This window comes from Vidua macroura, chromosome 12 (genome assembly GCF_024509145.1).
Source record: "Vidua macroura isolate BioBank_ID:100142 chromosome 12, ASM2450914v1, whole genome shotgun sequence".
Lineage (NCBI taxonomy): Eukaryota > Metazoa > Chordata > Aves > Passeriformes > Viduidae > Vidua > Vidua macroura.
In genome coordinates, this window is record NC_071582.1 from 783,350 (window position 1) to 806,912 (window position 23,563).

A 23,563-nucleotide genomic window follows, 5' to 3' on the forward strand; every position below is an offset into this window, starting at 1 on the left:
TTTTTACCCAATCAGAGCTGAATATGAGGATTGATTTCTGTTAATTTTAACTTGGGTAAGGGAATTCAAGTTTAATTTCTTTATTTAAACAGAAATCAGTAGGAGGAAGCATTAAAATGCCATAAACATTAATGAACATGATAGCTCTAAGATATGTATTACAAATAAATGTTATTACTGTAATTTTCACTGTACAATCTTAGACAAGTCTGTCCTGTGTACTTTGAATATCCAAAATTTCCATTGAAACTTTTAATGTAGACACATACTGCTAGAGAAATATTTCTTCTTTATTCATAGTGTGTAAATCTGAACAGCAAGCTACCCTGCAAGCTCACCACACAGAAGAGTTTCTGAGGTAGACAGGCATCACCATCCCTACAGAAATGATAGACAGGTCAGGTTCTCTACTTTAACAGTTTTCTATGTAACACATTTCATCCTTTGAAAGATTTAACTTTATAGTAATTGGAATAATGATCAGAAAGGAAATTAGTATGTGGTCAGCCTAAAAATTCTCAAAGCACAACAGAATGCTTCAAAAGTTTTAATTGAGATGACCTTGATACAGAAGCCATGTAAGTGACAGAGCCCTTCTATTGACTGTTAGAACAGTAATTAATACACATATGATTGTCTTCAGGTCCCAGTACCTAAACAATACTGGAAGTAAAAATAAATTAAAAAACCCAAAACAATAACAAAAAACACCAACAAAAAGATCTAGCTGATTTCCAGCTGGAGAGGAAAGAAAAAGAACTGCATTCATGCATTTTATGGGAGAGATTGCATAGCTTGTTCCGAAAGAAAATATCTTTTCATGTCCTTAATAGTAGTTCTGTGCTTCTTCAATTTCTTCATGATTTACAGATGACCATGTTCCTCCATTCAAGAACATTATCAGCCCATAGAATGAGTAAAATGCAGGAGCCCCTTTGAGAATAAGGACACAGTTTTAACATTTATCTTGGGAAGAAATGAATCACGTATACAGTTATAATATACAAAAGGCAAATATTTCAAGTTTTATAAGGACACAGCAATCCATAAAATATTGGTTGAAGGTAAGCACCAAACCCAGCAGTTGCCATTTTAGTGGCTGAAAAGCAAACCTGGGCTGTGGCTGTCTTCAACACTGGGAGCTTGATCTTGGCTGCAATTCTTTCACCTCAGGTATTTTCCATGCAAGATCCCAGCTGTACAACACAGTGATAGAGGCATCTCATTATTTAAGGCCCATGCTTCCTTTCAAATACTCTTGGAAAACACACCAAAGCTAATCTCTCAGTTTTTGGTTTTTTTTTTTTGTTTTTTTTTGTTTTTTTTTTTTTTTTTTGTTTTTTTTTTTTTTTTTTTTACTTTTAAGAGCAGTATTAAATATTCATAAATATAAAAACTCTGTGGAAATACCTTCAATAATATTCTGATTCTGACTGTTTAAAAAAAGGGAGGAAAAAAAAGAAGTACCACAATCCAACAACCAACCATCTTCGCCAGAGTGCTTGGCCAGCAGAGAAGATAAAAATGTGTCTGTTCCAAATATCCTGTAGATCACATGATGCTTCTGTCTCTTTGTGGACCAGAATTCTTTCAGTACTTTCTGCTGAGTTCTAAGAAGCCCTCATTAGAGGACAAAAGTCCCTGGAGCGCCTGAGATTCAGAAAGGATGGACTGGCAGAAACATATTCAGATTCTTATGTGGAAAGTACTGCAAAAGAAAGAAAAAGATTAAGACATATAAACACATTTCTCACTATGCAAAAAAATTTCCTTTAAGTACAAAAAAAGAAGGTGCTGTGTGAAAAAAAAAAAAAACTTTCTTCTTTTGTGCTTTGAGAAGATTTAAATCTCATGGGAGAAAATTCCATCTTCTGAAAATGTTAGCTCAGGGCCCAAGCTCAATATGGGATTAAATCAAGTCTAAATTACCCAATTTATTGGCTGTAGAGCTGATGCCTTGTGAAGGCTGACCTATGTTGTGGTGCGTGTTTTTGATTGCAATCTGGTCCTAGTAGTCAGTTTTATAACCTCCCCTATTTTGTATTGTTCAGCATATTTTATTACCAATGGATCGTTCCTTTCCCCACTGTGTTGTTGGTTTTGCCTCAGTTGTCCATATCCCTAAAGATCTGCCCTTTTGTTCCGTGTTCCTCCTCCCATTGAATGTCAATCCATTTCCATGCCGGCCCCTTTCTCTAGAAACTTCCCTGTCAATTTTGTATCCTTCGAGGCCCCATTGGTTTGTTTAAGTTGTTCTCCTCCCCTGTAATCCCCTCTTGGTTTAAACGTTGTATCTCTGCCTTGTGCTCCTCCCCAGGCTTCTCCCAACTGGTTAAAGATTGTACCCGCCCCTAAGGCCTCCCCGTATATAAACTGGTGTGTGCCTCGTTCAGCGTCTTTCTGTTCCTGACCCTCCTGGGAATAAACACCTTTGGAAAACATACAGGAGACCTCTCCCTGTTCCTTGTCCCTGCCCTGGAGCAGTGCTCCCATGCAGTAGAGCAGCTGTGCCCTACAGCTGCAGCCCGGATTGAACAGCTCTGCGGGGGCAGCCCGCTCTTGCCAACGGTGTTGGGAGCCAGTCAGGCTGAAGAAATCCAGCACTGCAGCAGGCCTAGGCCAGAGGCCAGATGGAGCTAAAGAATAAAGCAGGGATTTATTAAAATACCTCCATGGATCCACCTTGGGCAGTACAGAAGCCCAGCCAGGGCTGCGCCCAAGATGAACCAAAATGGACAACTGGTCATGAAGTCTCACTTTTGTAAGTTCTGGTCCATTTGCATATTGGAGTTAATTGTCCAATTACAGCTTTAGGTTATGAAGTCCCATCCTGCTTGTTTTTCTCTCTTCAGTCCACGTTGTTTGTGCTCTTGGGCCTGAAATTTGGATCGGTTGTTCTTGGTCCCAAGCTAGGAAAGGAATTGTTTTGTCTCCCTGCTCTGTGAAGAGAGCTCACCATCCCTAATATGAAGCTCAGCACTACACATTAAAGTACTCCAGAATCCAAAAAATATAACAGCTAAAATCTAAGGCATCAGAGCAGAGCTAAGTGTTTCCCAATGGTACTTTTGCTATGGCAGAGTATTTGGGTCCTAACCAAGACAAATTAGGCAGGTGAAGTTGTTTTTCTCGTTGGGCCAGGAGATTCTGGTTGTTACCCTCTATTTGCTCTTTAATACAGGCAAGCAGCATGGCTTACAACTGCCACCAGGCTTCAGAAGAGCTCCCGAGCGTCTCAGCAGGACAAGGAGAGACAATTTAAAGAGGGTATGCTGAAACCCCACTGTCTATAGGCAGCAATCTCTTCAATGTCATCACACTACCAACTGTTTTTCTTGACTGACTGAAATGAGAAGAGATTATTATGTATTTTTGTATGTAGATTCTCTAAGTTTGTTGCCTACACTGAAGGAAAACCTTTTTGGAACATTTGAGAGGCTGTAGACTTTCTGGATGCACACTCTTTGGATTTTGTTTTACCAAAAGAATACTCTAATTTAATTACAGCTATTAGATTTGAATCAGAAATTCACTAAAGGAAGCTTGTGGCATGGATTTGGAGGAGATAAAATTTCATATTCACCATGGTCCCAGGAACTTTGTCTCTAGGAGCTTATTCAATCTGGATGACAGTAAAAGATATGCTGTATAGCAGCCTGGCACACCAGCCTCAGCACTGTGAGACAAAGCAGATAGTGATGCAAATAGTTTACTGGCACTAAGGTTTTCTAAACAAAAGAATTATAAATATTTTGTTCACAATTCAAGAAATGTCTAGAGACAATATAAATCCAAGTTGTTAAAAATTTAACTCCCATGCGGGTAATATCTAGGAGCTAAAAATCCATCACATTGTATGTGAAAACATTTGAGGCATGATTCCCCCAAAAAATCCACACAAATTCACCTAACTGGAAATCAATTTATTAGAAAAAAAAGTTCTATTTTTATCAGAGTGTCATTTTGGCCTTTGAAGATTCAGCTTTTTACTAAGAAGCACCTGAAATACTCTGAAAAAATACTGACAAAAATTATTTCCTCCACTGTATCTTTGCTAAGCATCTCTTGCCAATTAGTCACTAGCTCTAATATTAGTCCTTAAGAACTAATTAATCTGTATGTTGGGACAGTCTTATGAGATACACATTCCCTATAAGGGAGCTTCCTTTACTTCAGCATTTGGTAGGATTGGGGTCACAACATCAACTAGTGGCTGGGCAAAGGCCCACAACAGTTTCAGAAATACTGCATTTCCAGTGTTTAATGTGTTGTTTCCCTGTCTGGTTCTGGCAGCTCCCAGGTATTACTAATGCCATATTCCTCTCAAACCCCATTACCTATCGTTACAGCAGGCTTCACCCTCAGGCATTCAAATAAGCTGAAACTTCCAGGATGATTTATAAAACAATTTCCTGTGGAAAACGTAACCAGTCTTGTAGAACAGAACACTTAGCTAGTGCCAGCTCAATCTGCCAATGCTTCCATTAAACTACAAGCAGCTTCTTAATGATAACAATTTTGAGTGAAATAAAACTACTGGGATCCAATTTTCTGAACTAGTAACTGTCCTTATCATTTACAGCTTAGTTCAGCTTCTGGGATAACAGCCAACTGCATAGATGCTCCCTGGTTAATGATTAACAGTGTTTTCTTCTAGTCTGGAAAAAATTCCTCAACGACAGCAGTGCAAATCAAGCAACAGACTTTACTGCATCTTCATTTGTGTGACAGCAGCACAAAGCTGGCAAAGGCTGTCTGTAGGAGATTAAACCTACAAAGGGTCATGAAGTAAAGGTTTGAGAAAGGACTGATGAGATAAGGAAAGTAAGTCAAACTAGAGTGGATGAACTTCAGCTCATAGCAGGTCAAAGCCTGGATCATGGTGCCAAAGTTAATGCCTGCTGTGTATGTTAAGTAGGCATGATAATGTGACAGCTTTAAAAAACCCCAGCATGTGCTTCAAAACCTGAGTGCATATTGCTATAACAATCTGGCCTTTAAAGGTTTTCCACAGAGTAAAGAAGATATTCCTCCTCAGTAACTTCAAATCTCATGCTGCTGCTGATGATCATTTGCAGCTGGATGAAAGTTCTCAATGTTTGTCACAAGTCAGGTGAACACTGGTCCCACATAAGAGGGCAGAGAGGAAAAAGTGTTCTATGGCTTCATACAAGATCACCTGCTCAAGCAATGGCAGAGCCAGGGATAAAACTTCACTGCCTGGATTCCTACATTTCCCCCTTTCATGGTATGAAGAGGTGGCTTTGGTGGGGACAAAAGGAAAAGAACAGAATAAGAAATTCTTTACTACAGATAAAAACCATCTGAGGCCTTGCAAGTTATTCAGCATTTTCAGAAGGCTCTCATACGACATACCAGGATGGTATTCTGGGATCAGATGTTCAGAAGTATTGACTGCCCATGGCATCACAGCAAAATCCCTGCAAACTGCAGCTACCCAGCATCTGCAATTGCTCACTGGAAATCATTCTCAATGTGGCTATTGCTTTGGTTCCTAGGCATTCCATTTTCACAGTTGCTGACCAACTGGAAGTGTAAATCATTAGACTCTTGGGCTTCCTTGAATTTAAATTCTGGAATGCATTCAACTGGGTACAAAAAGTGGAGATAAGCAAAATCAAATGAAATTGTTACTGCCTTTGAACATTGATGGGTTGGTATTTCTTCCACGTCTGCTTAAGATTTCGAATGGCCAATTTATTTTAGGTGAAAGCATGTTTTTTATCTTTTTGCAATAGTAAGAAGTTAGTTCAGTTTTCCACTGGCATATCGGGTTGGTGATCTGCTATTCAGACATTTCCTGTGCTTTGCATGCTCTGTAGATTACCCAGCGAAGCTGCACAGCCCTGCCTGCCCTTTGGCAGCACACAGCCCAAGGCTATCATTTAAGACAACCATTACAGCTGAAAACTCAGAAGAAAATGAGAGGCTAGGAACAGAGCTGGAGATTAATTCACAAAGATGTAAGAAAGCATTGTTTCAGTAAATGAATAGGTAATGTGTCCAAGACTGTTACAGCACAAAGAATTGGGATTTTTGTGGTGAGAGATCAGCTACAGGAATTGCATTCTTGTCCCATGTCACAAAGTCTGTCACATGCTGGCAGGCACTGGCTCCTGCCAGAGAGTGCTTGTTTAGGTTCAATCCCAGTCAGACTTTGGTGAACCTATTGTGGCATTAAACTTCAATGAATCCCATTCCAAAAGTCAAATCTATCTTTGGAATGCAATAATTACACAGTATTTTAAAAATTAGAATAAGTTCTTCAGAACAGGAAGTTCAGCATTAACAAGTATGTCAGTCTGTGATGCAGTGCATACAGGAAAAATAGAACAATGCCCTAAAAAGATAAAATACCTTTACAAAGTGAACAGTAAACCACAGTAAGGCAGAGGTATCAAATCTTCCATGTAAATCGATTTGGAAAAAAGCAATCTTATGACCCTATCACTTTCTTTTCCTGCAGCTGTTAACTCAAATTAAAACAGAAACCAAACTAGAGAACCTACACATTCTCAACTCTGAGGCTTTTTTCCATTACACTCTCATTTTCCAATACAGCTTCAAAGACACATGTTGCTGAACCGTAAGATCTGAACCATCAGATTCTTCAGAGGATTCTAATATTTTCTTTACATATATTTCCAGCTAAGAAATGGTTTTCTTTGTACTGTTATCCCCACAGAAGCTGGTCTTATATAAAAACTGCCAGGTCAGAGGCTCTAAACCAGTGTTTTGGTTAGAAGGTGGAAGGAGACCCTTCTTTATGTCACCAGGAGGACTTCAGAGATTAATCCCATGACCCAGCTAAACTCCTGAACCTGAAAGGAGGGGCAAGTTATGATTCCTCTGGAAGCCAGGGACGCCAAACATCTACCTTAAATATGCACATTGCCATCTTAAACCTGAAGGAGAAATCTTGTCACAGACACGGATCCAAGTACATGTGTTTAAACTGAGCAACTGGACGCTCAGTCTTTCAATACTTGGTACCCTCATCCTTTGATTTTATTGGTACTCTCCAATTTCTCTTACCTAATCTATAATACACATCTTACTTCATCCCACTTTTTACTCATCATCTTGCCCTGCTGAATACCCAGCACTCAGTAATTTTCACTCATTTCCTCATCTTTCCAAAACATCACCTAACTGGAAAAGAAAAATAATTGTGACAGTCATTCCAATGGCTACACTGCCAAACATTCTTCTCTGCAACTTTCTCAGAAAATGACTGGACTGCACAGCATTCTCAGCTTGGAATTCTCAGTTAGCAGTTTGCAAGCCTCTACAACACAGCAGTAAAGTCAGTCATGGCACAGGAAACTTCTGAAACTGCAGCTTCTACTGAATCTTCAGATCTGCCTTCAATTGTTCACATTTGATCACTGTTCTCTACCAGATTTGTAGGAGCAGCACAGCCTTTTGATTGATTAAAGGAAACTCTACCTGATCCCAGCAGCTCCTACATGGATAGGAGTATAAAGAAGATGTTTTCTTAGCTGGAAATATCTGTAAACAAAATATTAGAATACCTACTGAGCTGAGATTCACCATAATGATGATACATAGCTTGTTCTAAAGGGGTTTCTGTTGATACACTTGATTAGTCAAGGAATACCAGAAATGTATAAAAGACATTCACATTGAGTGTCTCCTCTCCAGAAGGTGATGTTTCTCAAGGTTCACTGGAATCACGTGCTTCTGCTTTATTGTTGAATCGCTTTTAACCTCTTTCATCAGAAGTTTCATTTGTGAAAGAAATACTATTCTGTGTTCTGCAGGACACTTTACAGTTCTTCAAAAAACACTTTCACAGCAAAGAGATCAACGTCTTTCCATGTATATTTGTAACGTGTGTACAATATTTACACACATTCCTATGCAGACAGCTTGGATCCTTGCCATAGGCTTAATCCTTGCTGTAGGCTGAATTTGAGCTCATAATGGATCAAAGTATTTTCCTGAACTGCAGCAAGACGGGTGGAGGAGCCAGAAAGGTGATCATTAAAAGTAATTGAACTCTTAGTTTTAAGTTAGGAGAGAACTAGAAAAGTAAACTGAGTTAGGTAAGAAGTCATCCCCTAGTCAGTTCTCTAGTAAAATACTTAGGTCTGGCACTTCTTATATTAGACTGCAAAGTGATATCCTAAAACAATACCTGCAAGTACGCAAGAGACTCTCTTTTTCTCAAAATAATACCTGAGAAAGTCTGGTGCCTTGGAAATCATGTTTTCAAAATCTGCAAATCCTAATTTCCCATCACCATCCATGTCAGCTTCTTCTATCACCTTCTCACAAACCAGAGTGATTTCCTCTGCTGTCAGCTCTTCCCGGGTCAGCTTATTGAGGGTTTTTTCCAAGTCTGCTTTACAAATGAAGTTATCTGTGTTAAAATCTAAACAATAGAAGAACCAAAGATCACCGAGTGTACCACTCATTTACTCCAAACACAAAAGCACACCAGAGCCCCTCCACACAGTACCATAAATCTTAAAGGCATAGATTGCTTTAAGTTCACGGGGAGCCATTTCACTGAGCACGGAGAACATATCCACAAAGTCATTGAAGCTCAGGCTCCCCTCTCCATCTTCTGAGAATGACTCCACAATCCTTTCCTTGAAGGGATTCTCCTGTGAAAGACATACATAGACTGGTATTTGAAAGATGAAAAAACCTGCAGACTCCCTGATAATGAATATTTAATTGCATAGTTGGCTCTTTAAAGACAATTTTTCTTTCTTTTTTTTCCCCAAAAATGCATCAAAAAACTTACATTTGTATGCTTTAGCAGGAAGTTTCAGCAGTCATTGCTGCTGCATAGTACCACTTCTGGCCTTTTAGTTTCACTGATACATGTCAATGTCCAGCCTGAGGTTGGACTGACTAAAAATTCCAGAGATTTAAATGAAATGTAATCTCCACAGGAGATGATCCTGAAATCACTTCTAGCACCTTAGAGTAAGACAATATTCTGAGCCCATAAACACACAAGCAAGCGTAAGAAAACCTGCTTTATCACTATGAAATCCAAACCAAATGTTTTTACAGTAAAAACCCATCATCTTTCTAAGAGCTATACAAAACTCCAACACTAATTGGTAGCTGTATCAATAAAACTTGGAAAATCAATTCAATTCAGTTGAACATGAACAGAACACAAACATCACTTGGGCTGTGAGCAGCATCTCATTAAAGCTGTGTTACAGATCTTTTCTGAAGCCAAGACACTAATTAACATACTGATCCATAAATATATACAGCTGTGGTGCTGGCATATCAGGTTCACTATTTTTAATATGCATGCAGCATTTTGTTTGGCCTTTAAAGAAGCAGTAGTGTGAAAGCTCAGAAGTCCAATCATATCTCCATTTAATTTCTTTTTCTTCCCCTGTAAATTTAATTACCTAACAGATATTCATAAACCATCCTATTATTTTAAATGAAATTTCAAAAACCAGCTATATTTGAGAGACAAATGACCAGAAAATGTTATTTTTCAGTTTACTTGAATTCTTTCTTGATAATTCACACATAGAACAAAAGCATCTATGGAATGCATTTTTAGCATAACTGTGGTGACTAAAAAAGTAATGACCAGGACGAAGACTGTTTTTATGGACAGATGAAGTAGGGACCACAGAGCCTTAGGCTCAAATGACAGCTCATTAAAATAGTCAATACTAAATACAAATTCTCCTGCAAGGTTGGATGACTGAAGGAATCCACAATTGGGAACAGGCCTACAGATTTAAAAGTATAGGAGATTAATGAGCTCACAGTTCAGATGAAGACAAAACCAAGCCAGATAAATCCAAATTAAATAGAATAGAAAAGAGGGATTCCTGGGAAAAAAAAAAAAATAGCAGCCTCAAAAAGCAAAAGGGTCACATCTCTCTAGAGCATGCGAATGAAAAATAACACCCCAGACCCAGGCAGATGGCTGAGAGAACCTCACTGTAAAAGGATATGTAGTGATCACTCATGTCTCGTGAATGATGTGTACGTACAGCAGGTGTGCATCTGTGGGTACTGCTCAGGTTAAAGTATCTCACTTAAATGCCTGGAAATACTTGTGGAATACACATTTACCTGTTTGTGGGATTTACCTGTGGTTATACACACATACCTGTTTGTGGGATACGCACACACAGGGAGGAACAATTGGTTCTGTTGTTTCAAACTGCCAGTTTATAAATAAGCCAAAGTGAGATTCGTTTGGGCTGAAATATATGAAAAGGCCCACTTTCTTCCTAAAAGCACACCAAAAAATGGTGTGTTATATCTTTAATAATTGAGAATGCCAAACATCAGAATGGACATCAAAACATGTTAGAAATTTATTTTTCATTTCTAAAATGCTGTATAGCTCTCTTTGGAACAAACCTGATGAGAAGTGTCATGGTAACAGTAGTAAACTGACATCTTAGAGGCAGCATTGGGTAACAAACTAGGAGCAGACAGATGCAAATATCCCTATCAGCAGTGAGTATCAAGCCCAGGACTTTGTGCTTTAGAAAGGCTGGGGCAGGACCTCACTGACCCAATAAGCATATTGCAGTTGCATAAGATGAGTTATTTATTTGGCATGTCAGAGGTCTTGAAAATACAGATGAATTAAGAATTAATTAAATGAACCTAAGCATACTTCTTAAGTAACTCTTTGCCAAATGGATCTCTAAAACCAAAATGAAAAATAAAATCTTTCCTCATTGATTTCTTTCCTTTAACTTTCTCATATTATGTGTCTTCAGGCAGTATATCTGTGGCTTACACAATGGAAAGTATTAGCTTACCTTCACAGATACTTTTCACATCCTTTCTGTAATTTCATTACCTCTACTCTAAAGAACACAGATTAGGGTTCCATCATATTTAAAGGAAGAGCCATGGGGGAAGGGAGTAAAGGGGAAAATTATATTGTTTTTTCCTAGATTGCTTTCCCATAAGCACTAATTGTTGAAAAAAGATTCCTTTTAAAACTAGAAACTTGCACTTGTCTTAAAAAGCTTTTTCTGTAGTCTCATAATAAAAATGAGAACAGAGACAGAAACAATAAAGAATTGCTACAACCAGAAAACAACTCTGCTGTTTTGCAGATTGATGTTGCTGCAGTGACTCGAGAGAATCCTAAATGTGCAATCCATCTTTGCAAGGAACACTTCTTTTACTCAGATAATTGTGTTTCTGTGCATTTTAAGATCTCACACAGCATCTATTCCAACATACAGACCTATAACAGCTTAAAATAAAACACAACCATTAGTTTTCTAACAAACTGTTTGAGGGTTTAATCCTGGCACTGCAGATAAATCACCTGTTATATTCTTCTGTCCTTTAGTTTCCATCCCAGACTCTAGGAAAGCACTCTGGTGTCTTTTTGCCTTATCTGTTTTGTAGTTTGAGGAATTAATTTCAAGCATCCAATCCTATTCCCACAGGCCGACTGCATTTTGGAAGTAAGAGGTTGCAAGTGAAGTTCAAAGGTAGGTCAAGATAATTAAGTTGGAGATACTGGAGAGTCATTACAAAATGCTAATTAATTTTCATACCCACAGAAACACAATGATGACTTTTCCTTTCATATTTGAACATAAGTCCCCACTGACTTTAGAGAATATATTTAAAACCACAAAGCAGTCTATTTTGCAGACTATTGCAAGTCAGAATCCTTTTGGATCTGTTAATCAGGACTTTTTCAGCAATGGTAAAAACTAGCCTTTCTCAAACTTCAGAAGTTATTCCAAAAGAGAGGAAAAAAACCCTGCTATCAGACAAACATTAATCTAAAAGTAGCTAAATTGTTCATTACCAAAGCTCCATAGGAAAGACTGGTGCTTCAGAAGAGACGCATAAGTGTAACAGCAAATTGTCCCTGGAGCAGAAAAAAGCAAGTTTCTTTGCAGGATTTTTTTCTTAATTTTCTTCTTCCTCAAAATGAATAGCATGAATGAATGTGTCTATGATTATATTAATGTCATCAAACTTCTCTGCAGTGCCTGCAGGGTACTGTTTAAGAAATTCCTGCAGAAACCAAGGCTAAGACAGAGCTAAATTGGTAAGCTTATGTCTTAATAGAAAAGACCATTTTGTTCTGTCAGAAAGCAGAAGCATATGAAGCTCAACAATGACTCTTTACTGAAGTCACAACAACCAAAAAAACAAAGATTCAAGCTGCACACAGAATTGCTTAAATATTACAGAACCTACCAGCACCTCATGGGAAGATAAGGCATTGTGACAAGAACTGATTCCTAATTGTGACAGGGAAGTGTACAGACAAGGCTGCAGGCACCAGGGACGTGCAGGCCTGGGGTTCGATGCACAGAATACAGCCCTCGCTTATGACTTGGAGCACACACAGCTGAGATGTTCAGATAAAGAGACTTCAGAGAAGCAAGGAGAGTGGTCGCAGTAAAGTTTTGCTCCTCTGAAGGGAGTCAAACATCCCATCATAACTAGGAACAACTAAGAGAATGCAGCAAGGATGTTGAGATGAGCTGGAGGCAGAAATCGGCCAGAGCAGGGTTGGGACTTGGGAAGATCACCCTGCTCTGGCATTACTCATTGCCCCTTTACATGGAAAACCCAGGTGCCATTGCCCAATGCACAGAAAGCTCTGAACCTAAAGACTCATTGAAATCACTTCTATTAAATCACTTCTATTCTATTCATTGAAATCATCCTATTAACACTGTGGAAAATGTTTTTATTTTGAAGCAACTCGCTTGCATTCGCTTTATTCACTTTTAAATTTACTACAAACAGGGTGTTAACATTGGTTCTGAAATGTGCAATGGAGTCGCTGTTCCCTGTGTGTCCTTGCTGGCTCCTGGCTGATTCCTGTGCCTGCTGCCCATCCCGTTTCAGCAGTGGATTTATGAACTACCTACCCCCCCAGTGCAGCTTATGACAAGGCCTGCAAGGATCAATGAAGTTCCTGTGTGAGCCAAAACGCAGGAAGCAACAGACTGTAAAGTGAGTGAAACAAAAATGGTTCCCCTCCAGCAGCCCTTTGCTGCCCAGCTCTGGAGAGAAGGATTGCTCTGCACTGCAGTGCCCACAGCCTAGGAAAGAGGCAATCTGGGATGTGGGTATGGACACCCACCACTGCTACCAACCACAGGGGTCTCTGGCACCAGGTTACATTTCCACCTGCAGCTCTGTGGCAATGACAGCGATAATGTGACCAAAATCAGTTTTAATTTGAAAAAATATCACTTTTGCTTTCTCCGTGGTGCCACACTGAGCAGTCCATATCATGGCTACAGTTTTGCTATATTAATTACTGCAATCTCACAGGTGTCTTAATGCCCCAAAGTTAATTTATTAGACTGGTGCCTGTGTAACCAAGATTGTGAAAATTAGAGAACAGAGACTGCAATGAAACTGATGGAGCAAAGTAGCTCTGTTAACTTCAGTGTAATGGTAGACCTAATCAACTTAAAGTACCTTCCCCTTCTTTATTTATTTATTTCTTGTCCCAACTTTCAACTTTTCAGAATCAGGAGTTAATGAATAATTCATTACCAATTAAAGAGAATGACCATCAGCATTTTTTTTCCCTTGAAACACAAAACACCTGGCTCAAAGCTTTAATGCATGAGGTAAAGCTCTTTCTTTATATTAGCAGAATCTAATTTAGAAAAGTGCATTATTGATTCTATCCATTTGTCAGAACCTGCAGTGGTATTGAGCTCAACGTTGCCAGTAACTAGAAATGTAATGTGTATATGAAAAAAGCCAGGTGCATTGAAATTAGCACTAATTTTATTAGAATTCAATAGACATTTAGGTCATTTATTCCTATTTTAAGAAATAAATGTTGTCTTTGTCTTCACCTTGATGAAAATTTACCAAAGAAAGAAAACACCATAATGATTTGTTAGGCAGTCTGGTCAAGTTGCAAAGGTTAAAGATTTTTTTCTTAGTGTATGAGCTGAAGTTAGTACCTAGGTCGCTTCAAAAATAAACTCTTGAGGAAAGACTCTCTCCCCCTCACCCCCGTCTGCACAGGTGCCCACAAGATGCTTCATGAGCAAGATGGACCCCAGTTTCTAACAAAGAGCACGTTAACATCTTTTCGTGTCAATGCTTTGAAACATCACCTAGTCTCCTCCTACTGGGATTTTACTGGAAACAAGCTCAGTAGCTATTGAAAGCACTCTGTGATCTCCTAGAATTTCTGAAATAAAATGTGTGGTTTGCAACCAATATTTCTGAGGTTCTTTCTTCCACAGACTTATGAGACCTGAGAGAGAATTTGTACAAAATTCAACACTGAGTTTGTCCAGTTACTTTCATAAAGTCAAGTTCCATTACCTGGAGACATCTTCTAAAGCAGGGTCAGAAAGCATCACAGACTTGTGGTGCCAGTAGATAGATTATGATCCATACCTGATTATGATTCATACATGGAAGCCTCTTAGGAAGTCTATCATTACCATCTAAGTTTGCCAAGCTACTATGATATGTTCCGGTATCTCTGTCTAAATATGCTCCTGTATAAAATTTCTGGTTTGTATGTCAGCTTCAGTACCAGGCCTTCCATCTTAAAAGTTCTCACAGAATGGGCTGTTCCTTAAGTGTTCAATCCTCTATCACTGAAGCCAAAAAGACTCTGAGCAATCATAATTTCTCACTTCCTTTTCTAAGCTTAGCCTTGATTTGTCACAAAGCAACTCTCAGCTATCTAGCAGTTAAAGTCTGAGGAGTCAAAGAACTGTGCCAAAGAATTCATGTTGTGCTATCAAGATCTCAGAGACAATAACATAAACCCTAAGGAATACTGATGCCATTACAAAAAGCATATATTTTGCTGAAGAAGCCCATGCTTACTGTGAAAAAGAATTCTAAATTATTTCTCAGCTTCTTCAGAAACCCAAGCTGTCCATAGGCATTTGCTAAATCAGAGTCTGAAGAATAACTGAATGATAAAAATTTTCCCAAGGTTTTCTACTGAATTAAATGCTTGTATGTGTTTAATGTTTCCATATGAAATGTTTAATGTTTCCATTTATATGAAATGCTGGCCGAATACTTTTTAACACATACATTAACAAAACATGCTTCTTGTTCAATAAATTATATTATCCCAGAATCAAACTTACAGCAAGTGTGGTATTAAAGGAATAAAGAGTTCTGTGAACTTCAACTTGAAATCTAATTCAAATGTTTTTCACTTCATGTTGACTTAGCGTCCTCTACAACTGAATTTCTAAAGCACGGCTTCTGTTTGTAAAATATCAGATATTTGAAAAAAAAATACAACATTAAGGAAGAAATTCTAGATCATTAAAATTAAGTGGAAAGCCATCAATCACAAGGTTTTTACAGCATTGTTCTTGAAAAGCTTAATAATGCTTCACACAACTATCAGATTGAACGCATAATTGTTTCCACATTATAGTAATTCATAGACATCAATTGACTAGCATACATAAAAAATAGACTGTGTGACAAAACACAACATAATTCAATGAACTGTTTAAAAATAAATGCTAAATAAGTGCTAAATGCACATTTGTCCTGTTAAAACCATAAATCATTAAATTGTTGAATTGAGAATAAAAACAAATAGTGTCTCTTTTTTTTTTTTTTTGCACTATTGCCTTATACCTACTGCTTCTCTCATTTGCAGTTACATGGACTGTTTCTCCACTTCCTACCATGTAATGTCCCCATGAAAATGAAAATTCCTGACAATTAAGAAAAATAATATTTATTGTGCTCAGGTAGCTGAGAAAAAAGGGGAAAACCTTAACTTTTTATTAGCAATATTCTGCACACTACTTGCAAATTTCCTACGAACAGACTGAAATAAGAACTTCAGATTTCTAACCAGCTCTTCACACAGAGATCCCTGTGGGTACATGGCTTCTGCGGGGGATATACACAAAGAGCAAAGATTGCTAATTTTTTTTTCCTATTCATTTCCTTTAACACCTATCCTAACTATCTCTACAAGAAAGACATTCACCTGAATATTTTCTAGTTTCTGGGGTTGGTTTTGCCCTTAAACAATAACAGGAAGGGGACGACCTCAGCATGCCACAGCACTTCTGGATATCAATTTTGGAAAAAAGTCTGGCAGACGAGCTACAGAAGTTAAGATACAGTTTGCAAGCAGTCAAAAGTGATACCTTCAGCTCAGGCATGTTTATTATAAGCTGCATAGGTAGTTTAACATCTGGGTCCTTTGTGTAGTCCATGGGCACAACGTTTGGTGCCATTTCATGGTATCGGCCGTGCAACCTGTAAACAAGCAGAAACAAACAGCCAATAACCAATTTTAAATAACCAATTCCATTCAGACAGTAATCAGGTACAAATTTGTCTTGCAGTTCTAATCATTGGTTTTAGTGCACAAGTCTGAGCCCACCAAATTCCTGTCTTTCTGAAAAAAAGAGGGCTTTGATGCAGCATCCAGCATAACTGCTACCAACAGCCACGTGTTTCTTGAGGTCTGTAACTGAGCAGAGTTTCCTTTCACACCGTGTGTTTGTAACATTTAGGCACTGCCAGGTGTGTGCACAGAAGGCCTGAACCAAGGCACGTACTTTTCATATGTGGCAATTCTTATCATATGTGGAAGTTAAGTCTTACACCTAATTCATAAACTGCTTAGGACAGAAAGTGCCCCTTTTGTCATGTCCTATGTATTAACACAGTGTATTCTGATCTCTCTGTCGGGCATATGTACTACTTGTATACATTATAAAGCCGTATCTTGTGACTTATTTTCCTTTTAACAAAAAAATCCTGCCTGCTCACCAGACATACTAACAATTACATATAGAGATTACAGTGTTTTAACAGCAGAATATAAACAAAACAGTAATACAGGAAGAAATGCCTCAGCAACCCCTTCATTTCCCCAGCTTTACCTGCAGCAGCACCACACCCAACTGAACTACTTCAGGTTCCTGTGTGTAAATAAACTCAAAAACTAGGATAAAATCATCTACAGGCATCTGTTTTCTTATAATTATGATGTGCCACAAAGAACACATAAAATGAAACACAGAAACACATATTTTCTGCATTGTAGTAAACTGATGTCTTCATCCTGCACAGCAATATTTTGTGCCATACCAGAAACTGGATATCCACTATCTCAGCACATTTCAGCTGCTTACCACAGCTCATCCTGACATTTCATAAATACTGTGTAACTCAAGATGCAATAGCCATTTCCCTCTCTAGCAATTGATTTCTCCATTGTAAATTGCAGCTAAAAAGATGTTTCTAAATACAACAGAAAAAGCAACTTGAAAGTTTTGCTTAAGTTTTTAAGTGCTTTTAAGTCCAATGTCCATATATGGGTTACCTACTTTTTTAAAAGCTAGAATACTCAAATGGTGTTCTAGTCTTCAAGAAAATTAAGCACTCGTTATTGGCAAAACTTGACGACTGTGGACAACATTCAGAAGTTCAGGAGCTGACAATCCCTGTTCATTTTAACTGCCAAGATTTCATTCTTTATCTAATATTAGACTTGTCTCTTTATAACATGCAATATCAGTGCAAAGTAAACCTGTCACTTCTTGCTGACAGAATTCACTATCTTGTCCACAGAAATTGCAATCTATTTATACTGAAGTCCAGCCATACTTTTTGGCGGTTGAAAGATGGATACAGCTCCCAGCTCTAGACTAGGCTGACAGAATTGTCTGGAAGGCAACTGCTGGACACAGAAACATGCAGGTAACTAACTGCAGATTTGAGAGCAGCTCTCATACCCTGTTTTTCTCCCAACTAACTCTGCTGTTAATTCACCAAATCGGTCAAAGATCTGTGGATGTAAGAGCTTTCTACCTGAGTGGATTTCACACTAAAGCATCCAAATGAGTCTGTAGGAAGTGGCTCTGATCTAACTCCTGCAAACTAAATTACAGCAATAAAACACATCTTCCACTTGCTCTTACCTGCAAGGATCCAGTAACTCTATTTGTAATAGCCTTATCACATGGCATGATTAGCATTTAAGACCATGAAAAAAAGCCATAAGATTTCCCTATACCAAACATATAGTATGTTGCACTTACTCCATTATCCTTCAAAATAAAAACCAAAAACCCCAACCAATCGAACAACCACAAAAGACAGTAATACCTTTTCCTTCTGTAAGATCTTGATGCTGGAAGGTTCTTTAGTACTGTTTTATAATAAATTGGATTGCCAGTATCAAATACTGGATTTTGTAGAAAAAAGTAGCAGACCTGCTTCAGCCTCTTAACAGGATGCCAAGACAACCACCTGTCATAAGGAACACAGTCCTTTTTGCTGGAGGTCCACCAAAACTCCCGTTTAGTCGAATAACTTACCTGGCATTGGGAGAGTACTTACTTTTTGGCAAGGAAACAATACATGTCTGATCAATTACAATTTACACGATGTAACGCTCAGTAGACATCGGGGTTACTTACACCCATAATCCTCATGCCTGGATGCAATACCTCACTACACCTTGTAGTGTTGTGCACTATGACAAATCAGTAATCGCTTCCCAAATGCTGCTGTCAATACTGACTGTTCTCTCACATCTCTCAATAACATTAATTCCTAACTACAAATAGAGAAGAAACAAAGCTCTGGTAAAGGTCTGATATTTCTCCTGTTTTGGAGAAGCAGAAGGCTCCTTCAGGTGACCTGAACACATAAGAGCAGTTGTGACCTAGAGGAAAGGCTTTTTGTCCTTTTTACTCAGCATGCCCTTCACAAAAAGAATGTCAGAAAACAATCTAAAGCCTCTTTATCTGTCCTTGACACAGAAACATTTATGTCCTGTCAGGGAGGTAATGTAAGGTTTTGCAGTGCTGTCTGAACACACAGATTTGGAAAAGCTGCCATCATCATACAGAGACTATCATGTAACTTCAGAAGCCCAAGACCAGCCTCACTGTCTTTGCAGCAATAACTCCTACAGATCCTGCAGCTGTATTTCCTCTAAAAAATTCTTCTGGATGCCTGCAGAAGCATTCTCCTATTCCTGGATGCGCTCTCTTTCTCAGCAGGACTCCTTATTAACTTTGCATGGAAGTAGGAAATGAAAAATTGGCAGTGTCTTCCCTGCCAAATGAGAGTGGGAGGGAACATGGTGATAAATTTAATGGCAAATTTCAGTAACTGATGATGCTCTGTCCCCACAGGTACTGGTATATGTTTATGCTTCATGTACAGCATTAAAGGATTAAGGCTGTGATTCTGTATAATTTTAATCCAGTCTAAACCCAGACTGCTGATCTGCCCTTGAAGAAATTTGAAGCCCACCAGCTACTCACATTCCTTGTATAAGCACTAACATTTAAGAATGTGCAGTGAGGTTCAGGGAACTGATGTGTTTGAAAATAAAGACATTATCACAGTTAGCTCCTTGAGGTTACTGAAGCAGTTGTGACAGCAGTCACAAATGGGGGGTTAATTTTTCTATTAAATTAATCAATAAAGGCAGAACAAGACTTACCCCTGTAGACAGCAGTAGTTTTAAAATCAACTCAGCTGCCCATCAACCAGTGAAAACCAAAAGTGCTGTGTTCAGAAAAAAAACCATAACACAGTTTTGTCTCCACAGCCTACTTTTGATTGATGATAACTTTCATTTTACTATGTCGGGTCTTTTACATGGCGAAAAAAGTAGGTCAGAGTCTGTTCCCACTTCTCAAGGGTGAAGCATCCTAGAGTCAGCAAAGATGACGCTGTGGGAATTTGCTGGATACAGTTTGGGATGTCTCCAAACTTACAACAGAGCCTCCTGCTCTACCTGAATAGATCTGAAAAAAGAGATTTCTAAGCTTACACCCTGCAGCAACCATTTAAATTCACTACTGAGCTTTGGGAGGGAGTCAGACTGTACCCAAGGTCACCAGTCTGTGTGTTTAAACAAAGAGCAGCTCTTCCTTGGCCTGGTGTACATTCATCTCCACCATTAAATGTAGTGACAATACATTACAGCTGGCTGAGCTGCCTTTTTAACAGGAACTCTGCACTGAAGGAGTGCTGAAAACAAAAGATAAAAGCTTGCAATGGCTCATTGATTAAAAATAAGTAGAGGCTTTAAAGTGGCCTTTAGAAATGAATAAACATCTTCCCAGTTTGGGTCCCACAGCAAGTCACTTGATTTATGCTGTAAGGAGAAAACATTTTTATTCAGCAATATATATCCTATTTATTCTTAAGTAAAAGGGATGCATTCAAAGACTTGTACATTACACTCAAGACCATCTCAAAGAGTAAATTCTAGATTGTTCTGCATGTTCAGAAAAAAAAAATAGCAAATGGTTTAACTAGAGCAATGAAAGCAGTGAGTGCTGATGGACAGTCCCACCATGGGTTCACAGGAGCTATGGCATGACCTGACCACACACTGTTCTAACAGGATGGAACAACCTGTGCCTGCAGCAAGACCAGAAGTGCACAGCTGCTGTTCAGTTGTACTTTTGGTTATTCACCACAATCAGAGCTATAGGCTCCTGTCCAGATGCCAGAGCTGAATGGAACCGCTGAAGAAGGACAGAGACAAACTCACCACTCCAGAGATAGCAGGAGAATTGACAAGTCAACATAAAGCCCTGGAAAGAGCCAGGTATCAGCAATCAGCCCTTCCAAGCACGTGAGATGGCTGGAAGTAAACGCAGCAGCAGCATTCGAGATGGGATTGCACAGAATGCAGGACAGAATGCACTGATGGGAACTGATTTACAACCCTTGCTACAGAGGCTGTAGCCCTGTACTGATGCAAATCAGTGAACTGCACATGCTCTCTTGTCCTGCAGTCCTTTAATGGACAGCTGGGGAACAGGGCCAGACAGACCAAAACCTACAAGTCTGCCATACAGGGAGAAAAAGCTGCTATAGCTCAAAAATAAGGAGATTCTTTAATCTGGGGCTGAGAAACTAAGGAGGGGCCTTCGGGGCAACTGAAAAAGTACTTGGAGGGTCTTTGATTTATGCCATACTTGCACAAACTGTTTTTGCAACAATCAATGTTAAATGTTACACATGGTAACGGAGGCATAAATCACTATGCTGCACCAATTCCTCAGTGAATTATTGCTTCCAAGGATTGCAAGAGGCTAGAACAGTCTGTTAGAGAAGGTGGTCTACCATGTGAAGCTGAAACCAAAATGACAGGAAACATGATACAAGGAAATTCAGTCAGAAACTGAAACCACAACTCACTGAATTGCCACAGTTTGAAAACAGATAAAGAACAAAAGACAGTGAGAAACACAAGCAGAAAGAGTTGAAAGTTGAAGGAATTCTGTTACTGATATGCATTTTCCCTTTTATGCTTTCCAGTTGAAGTTATTTTCATTGTATCAATAAAATACAATAACTGGGCACTGAAATCAGATTTCTAAAAAGGCAGCATAATAAGATGAGAAAAAAGTGGATAGATGAATCTTCTGCTAGTTTTAATTAGCATGTAAAGTATTTATTCATCTTTGCAATGCAAAATGAAGCAGCACAATTTAATTTAAGAGAATACTACAAAAATATCCTCCCAGATCATCTACAGTAAAATTAAAAAGAAGTTGTGAGAAATGTTTTTGCAGACAATTTATAATACATTTATTCTAAAATCTAGTCATAGTTAGGAAAACTCTGACTTCCAATATACGTACCCTACTGTTCCCAGACCTACATGATGCATAGTGAGTATAGATAAGAACACTTTATAACGTTTTTCCTTCCTTGAAGCGCCACTCAAACCCCTGCTCACAGGCATCTTTTCTGCTGGTGATTCCAAGAATCACAGAGTGACTGAGGCTGCGAGGAACTCCTGAGATGAACTGGTGCAACCTCCTGCCCAGCAAGGGCACCTGAAGTAGGCTGCCACATCCAGATGGCTTTTGAGTGTCTCCAAGGCTGGAGATTCCACAGCCTGTCTGGACAGTCTGTTCCAGTGCTTGGTCACCCTCACAGCGCTTCCCTATGTTCAGCCAGAACCTCCTGTGTTTCTGTCTGTATCCACTGCCCCTTTTCCTGGCACGGCCCTCGGACTCCTTTGCAGCCTCCTCATATGAGACAGTCCTCAGTCCCCTATCCATCTCAATGCCCTTTGCCAGACACTGCAGCAGCTGTACTGGGGAGCCCAGAACTGGACACAGTACAGCAGCACTCTGGACTCCATACAGAACAACACTGACAAGGATTCTCTCCTCTCACAAGCCTTAGCAAAACAGGTACAATCTGACTAAAATATAATACAGGAAAAGTCTATGGTATGGAAATACAGGGACTGCCTAAAACCTTTTTTTTTTTTTTTTTTTTTTTTTTCATTCATAGAGGATACAGAAACATTTTTAACAACAAGAATAGTAACATAATTAACAAGAAGATCAACAGTAGCATCAGGATATATGTTCTTTGTATATGTAGTTTCTTGCCTAAGACTCAGGAAGATTCCCAAGTATAGAGAGCTCCTCTAATTTCATTATTTTGGCTGATGTGTATTCCTCTGAAGCTAACAATAGGGCATTTCCCCTTTCTGCATATAAAACTTCAAACTCTTTAAAAGAAATACAGGAGTTGTTTTCTAACTCCTCCCTCCATTTGTGTAGCAACTTGCTCTACAGCAAGCTGCCTCCCAGGCAGTTTGCTGCATTTGCTCCCTTATAAGGAAGCTTTCCAGACACTTGAAGGAAACCACTGCTTAATTCTCTGACAGATTTCAGATTTAAAATCCACCATTCAGCTGGATTGGCTAGAAGGGCTCCTGTCACCTCACCTTTCATCCATCAAGAACAAGCCACGAAACAAGCGGAGAAGGCAACAGGACTATTTTTCTTCTACCAAAAGGTAGAAAGGTTTGGTGACATCCTAAGTGGTGTACAGCTTGGTCATTTAGTGCCATATTCCCCTGGCAGTTGTCTAACTAGGTTAAGTCACTCTCAAGTAATACAACTTGAACTGACAACTTTTGTGCTTTTTGGCTAGGACAGACATCCAAAAACACCTGCATTTGAGTGCTTGTTTGGGTGCCAAACTGTGCCAGTCTAAAGGGGGAAGCAGAAACAGATGAGCTAATGAACAGTTAAGCATTATTGCTAGAGTAAAAGCTTGTCTGCTAGAAAATCAGATTTGTAAAACTGAGTAAGACAAATAATGCCTTATGAGAGATAACTCAACCATTTGTTCCCATTTACAATCACAAGAGAGGCACGTTATACAAACAGATTCATTGCTGTAACTAAAGTGGTTTTCCAACTTTTCTTCACGTCCTTTTTCTTCTTTTTATTCCTGTTTCTCTCTACAGGATGTTTTCCAAGGTAACAAATCTTTTTCAAATGGTGATGCCCAAAACTGGACAGTCTATTCCTACTGAGGTCACAGTACTGCTGACTGGAATTTTCTAAACACTGCTGAGGCTAATGCATTCTAGAAATGCATTTCTTTTTTGCAAGAGCATTGTGGGGGTGTTGTTGTTAAAATGATGCTCACTTTGCTCAGAACACTAACCCCCCAGCCCATTTTTTTGGTACACTCCATTCTGCACTTGCAAATTTTTTCTCAGTTCTTAGGACTTGAGTGTGTGAAT

General features: G+C 38.9%; 1 protein-coding gene across 2 annotated transcripts in view; it reads right to left on the reverse strand.

The window, feature by feature from the left end:
- Nucleotides 1-219: 219 nt before the first annotated feature.
- The window catches only part of CIB2 (calcium and integrin binding family member 2), a 35,377-nt gene continuing 12,033 nt past the window's right edge, over nt 220-23,563 (reverse strand). For both annotated transcript variants that reach the window (XM_053988555.1, XM_053988556.1), the window contains exons 3-6: nt 16,164-16,275; nt 8,507-8,654; nt 8,224-8,419; nt 220-1,708 (exon numbers count right to left, since the gene is read on the reverse strand). In XM_053988555.1, the coding sequence (XP_053844530.1) occupies nt 1,687-1,708; nt 8,224-8,419; nt 8,507-8,654; nt 16,164-16,275 (478 nt within the window). In that variant the 3' untranslated portion in view covers nt 220-1,686. The remainder of the gene's footprint in view (nt 1,709-8,223; nt 8,420-8,506; nt 8,655-16,163; nt 16,276-23,563) is intronic.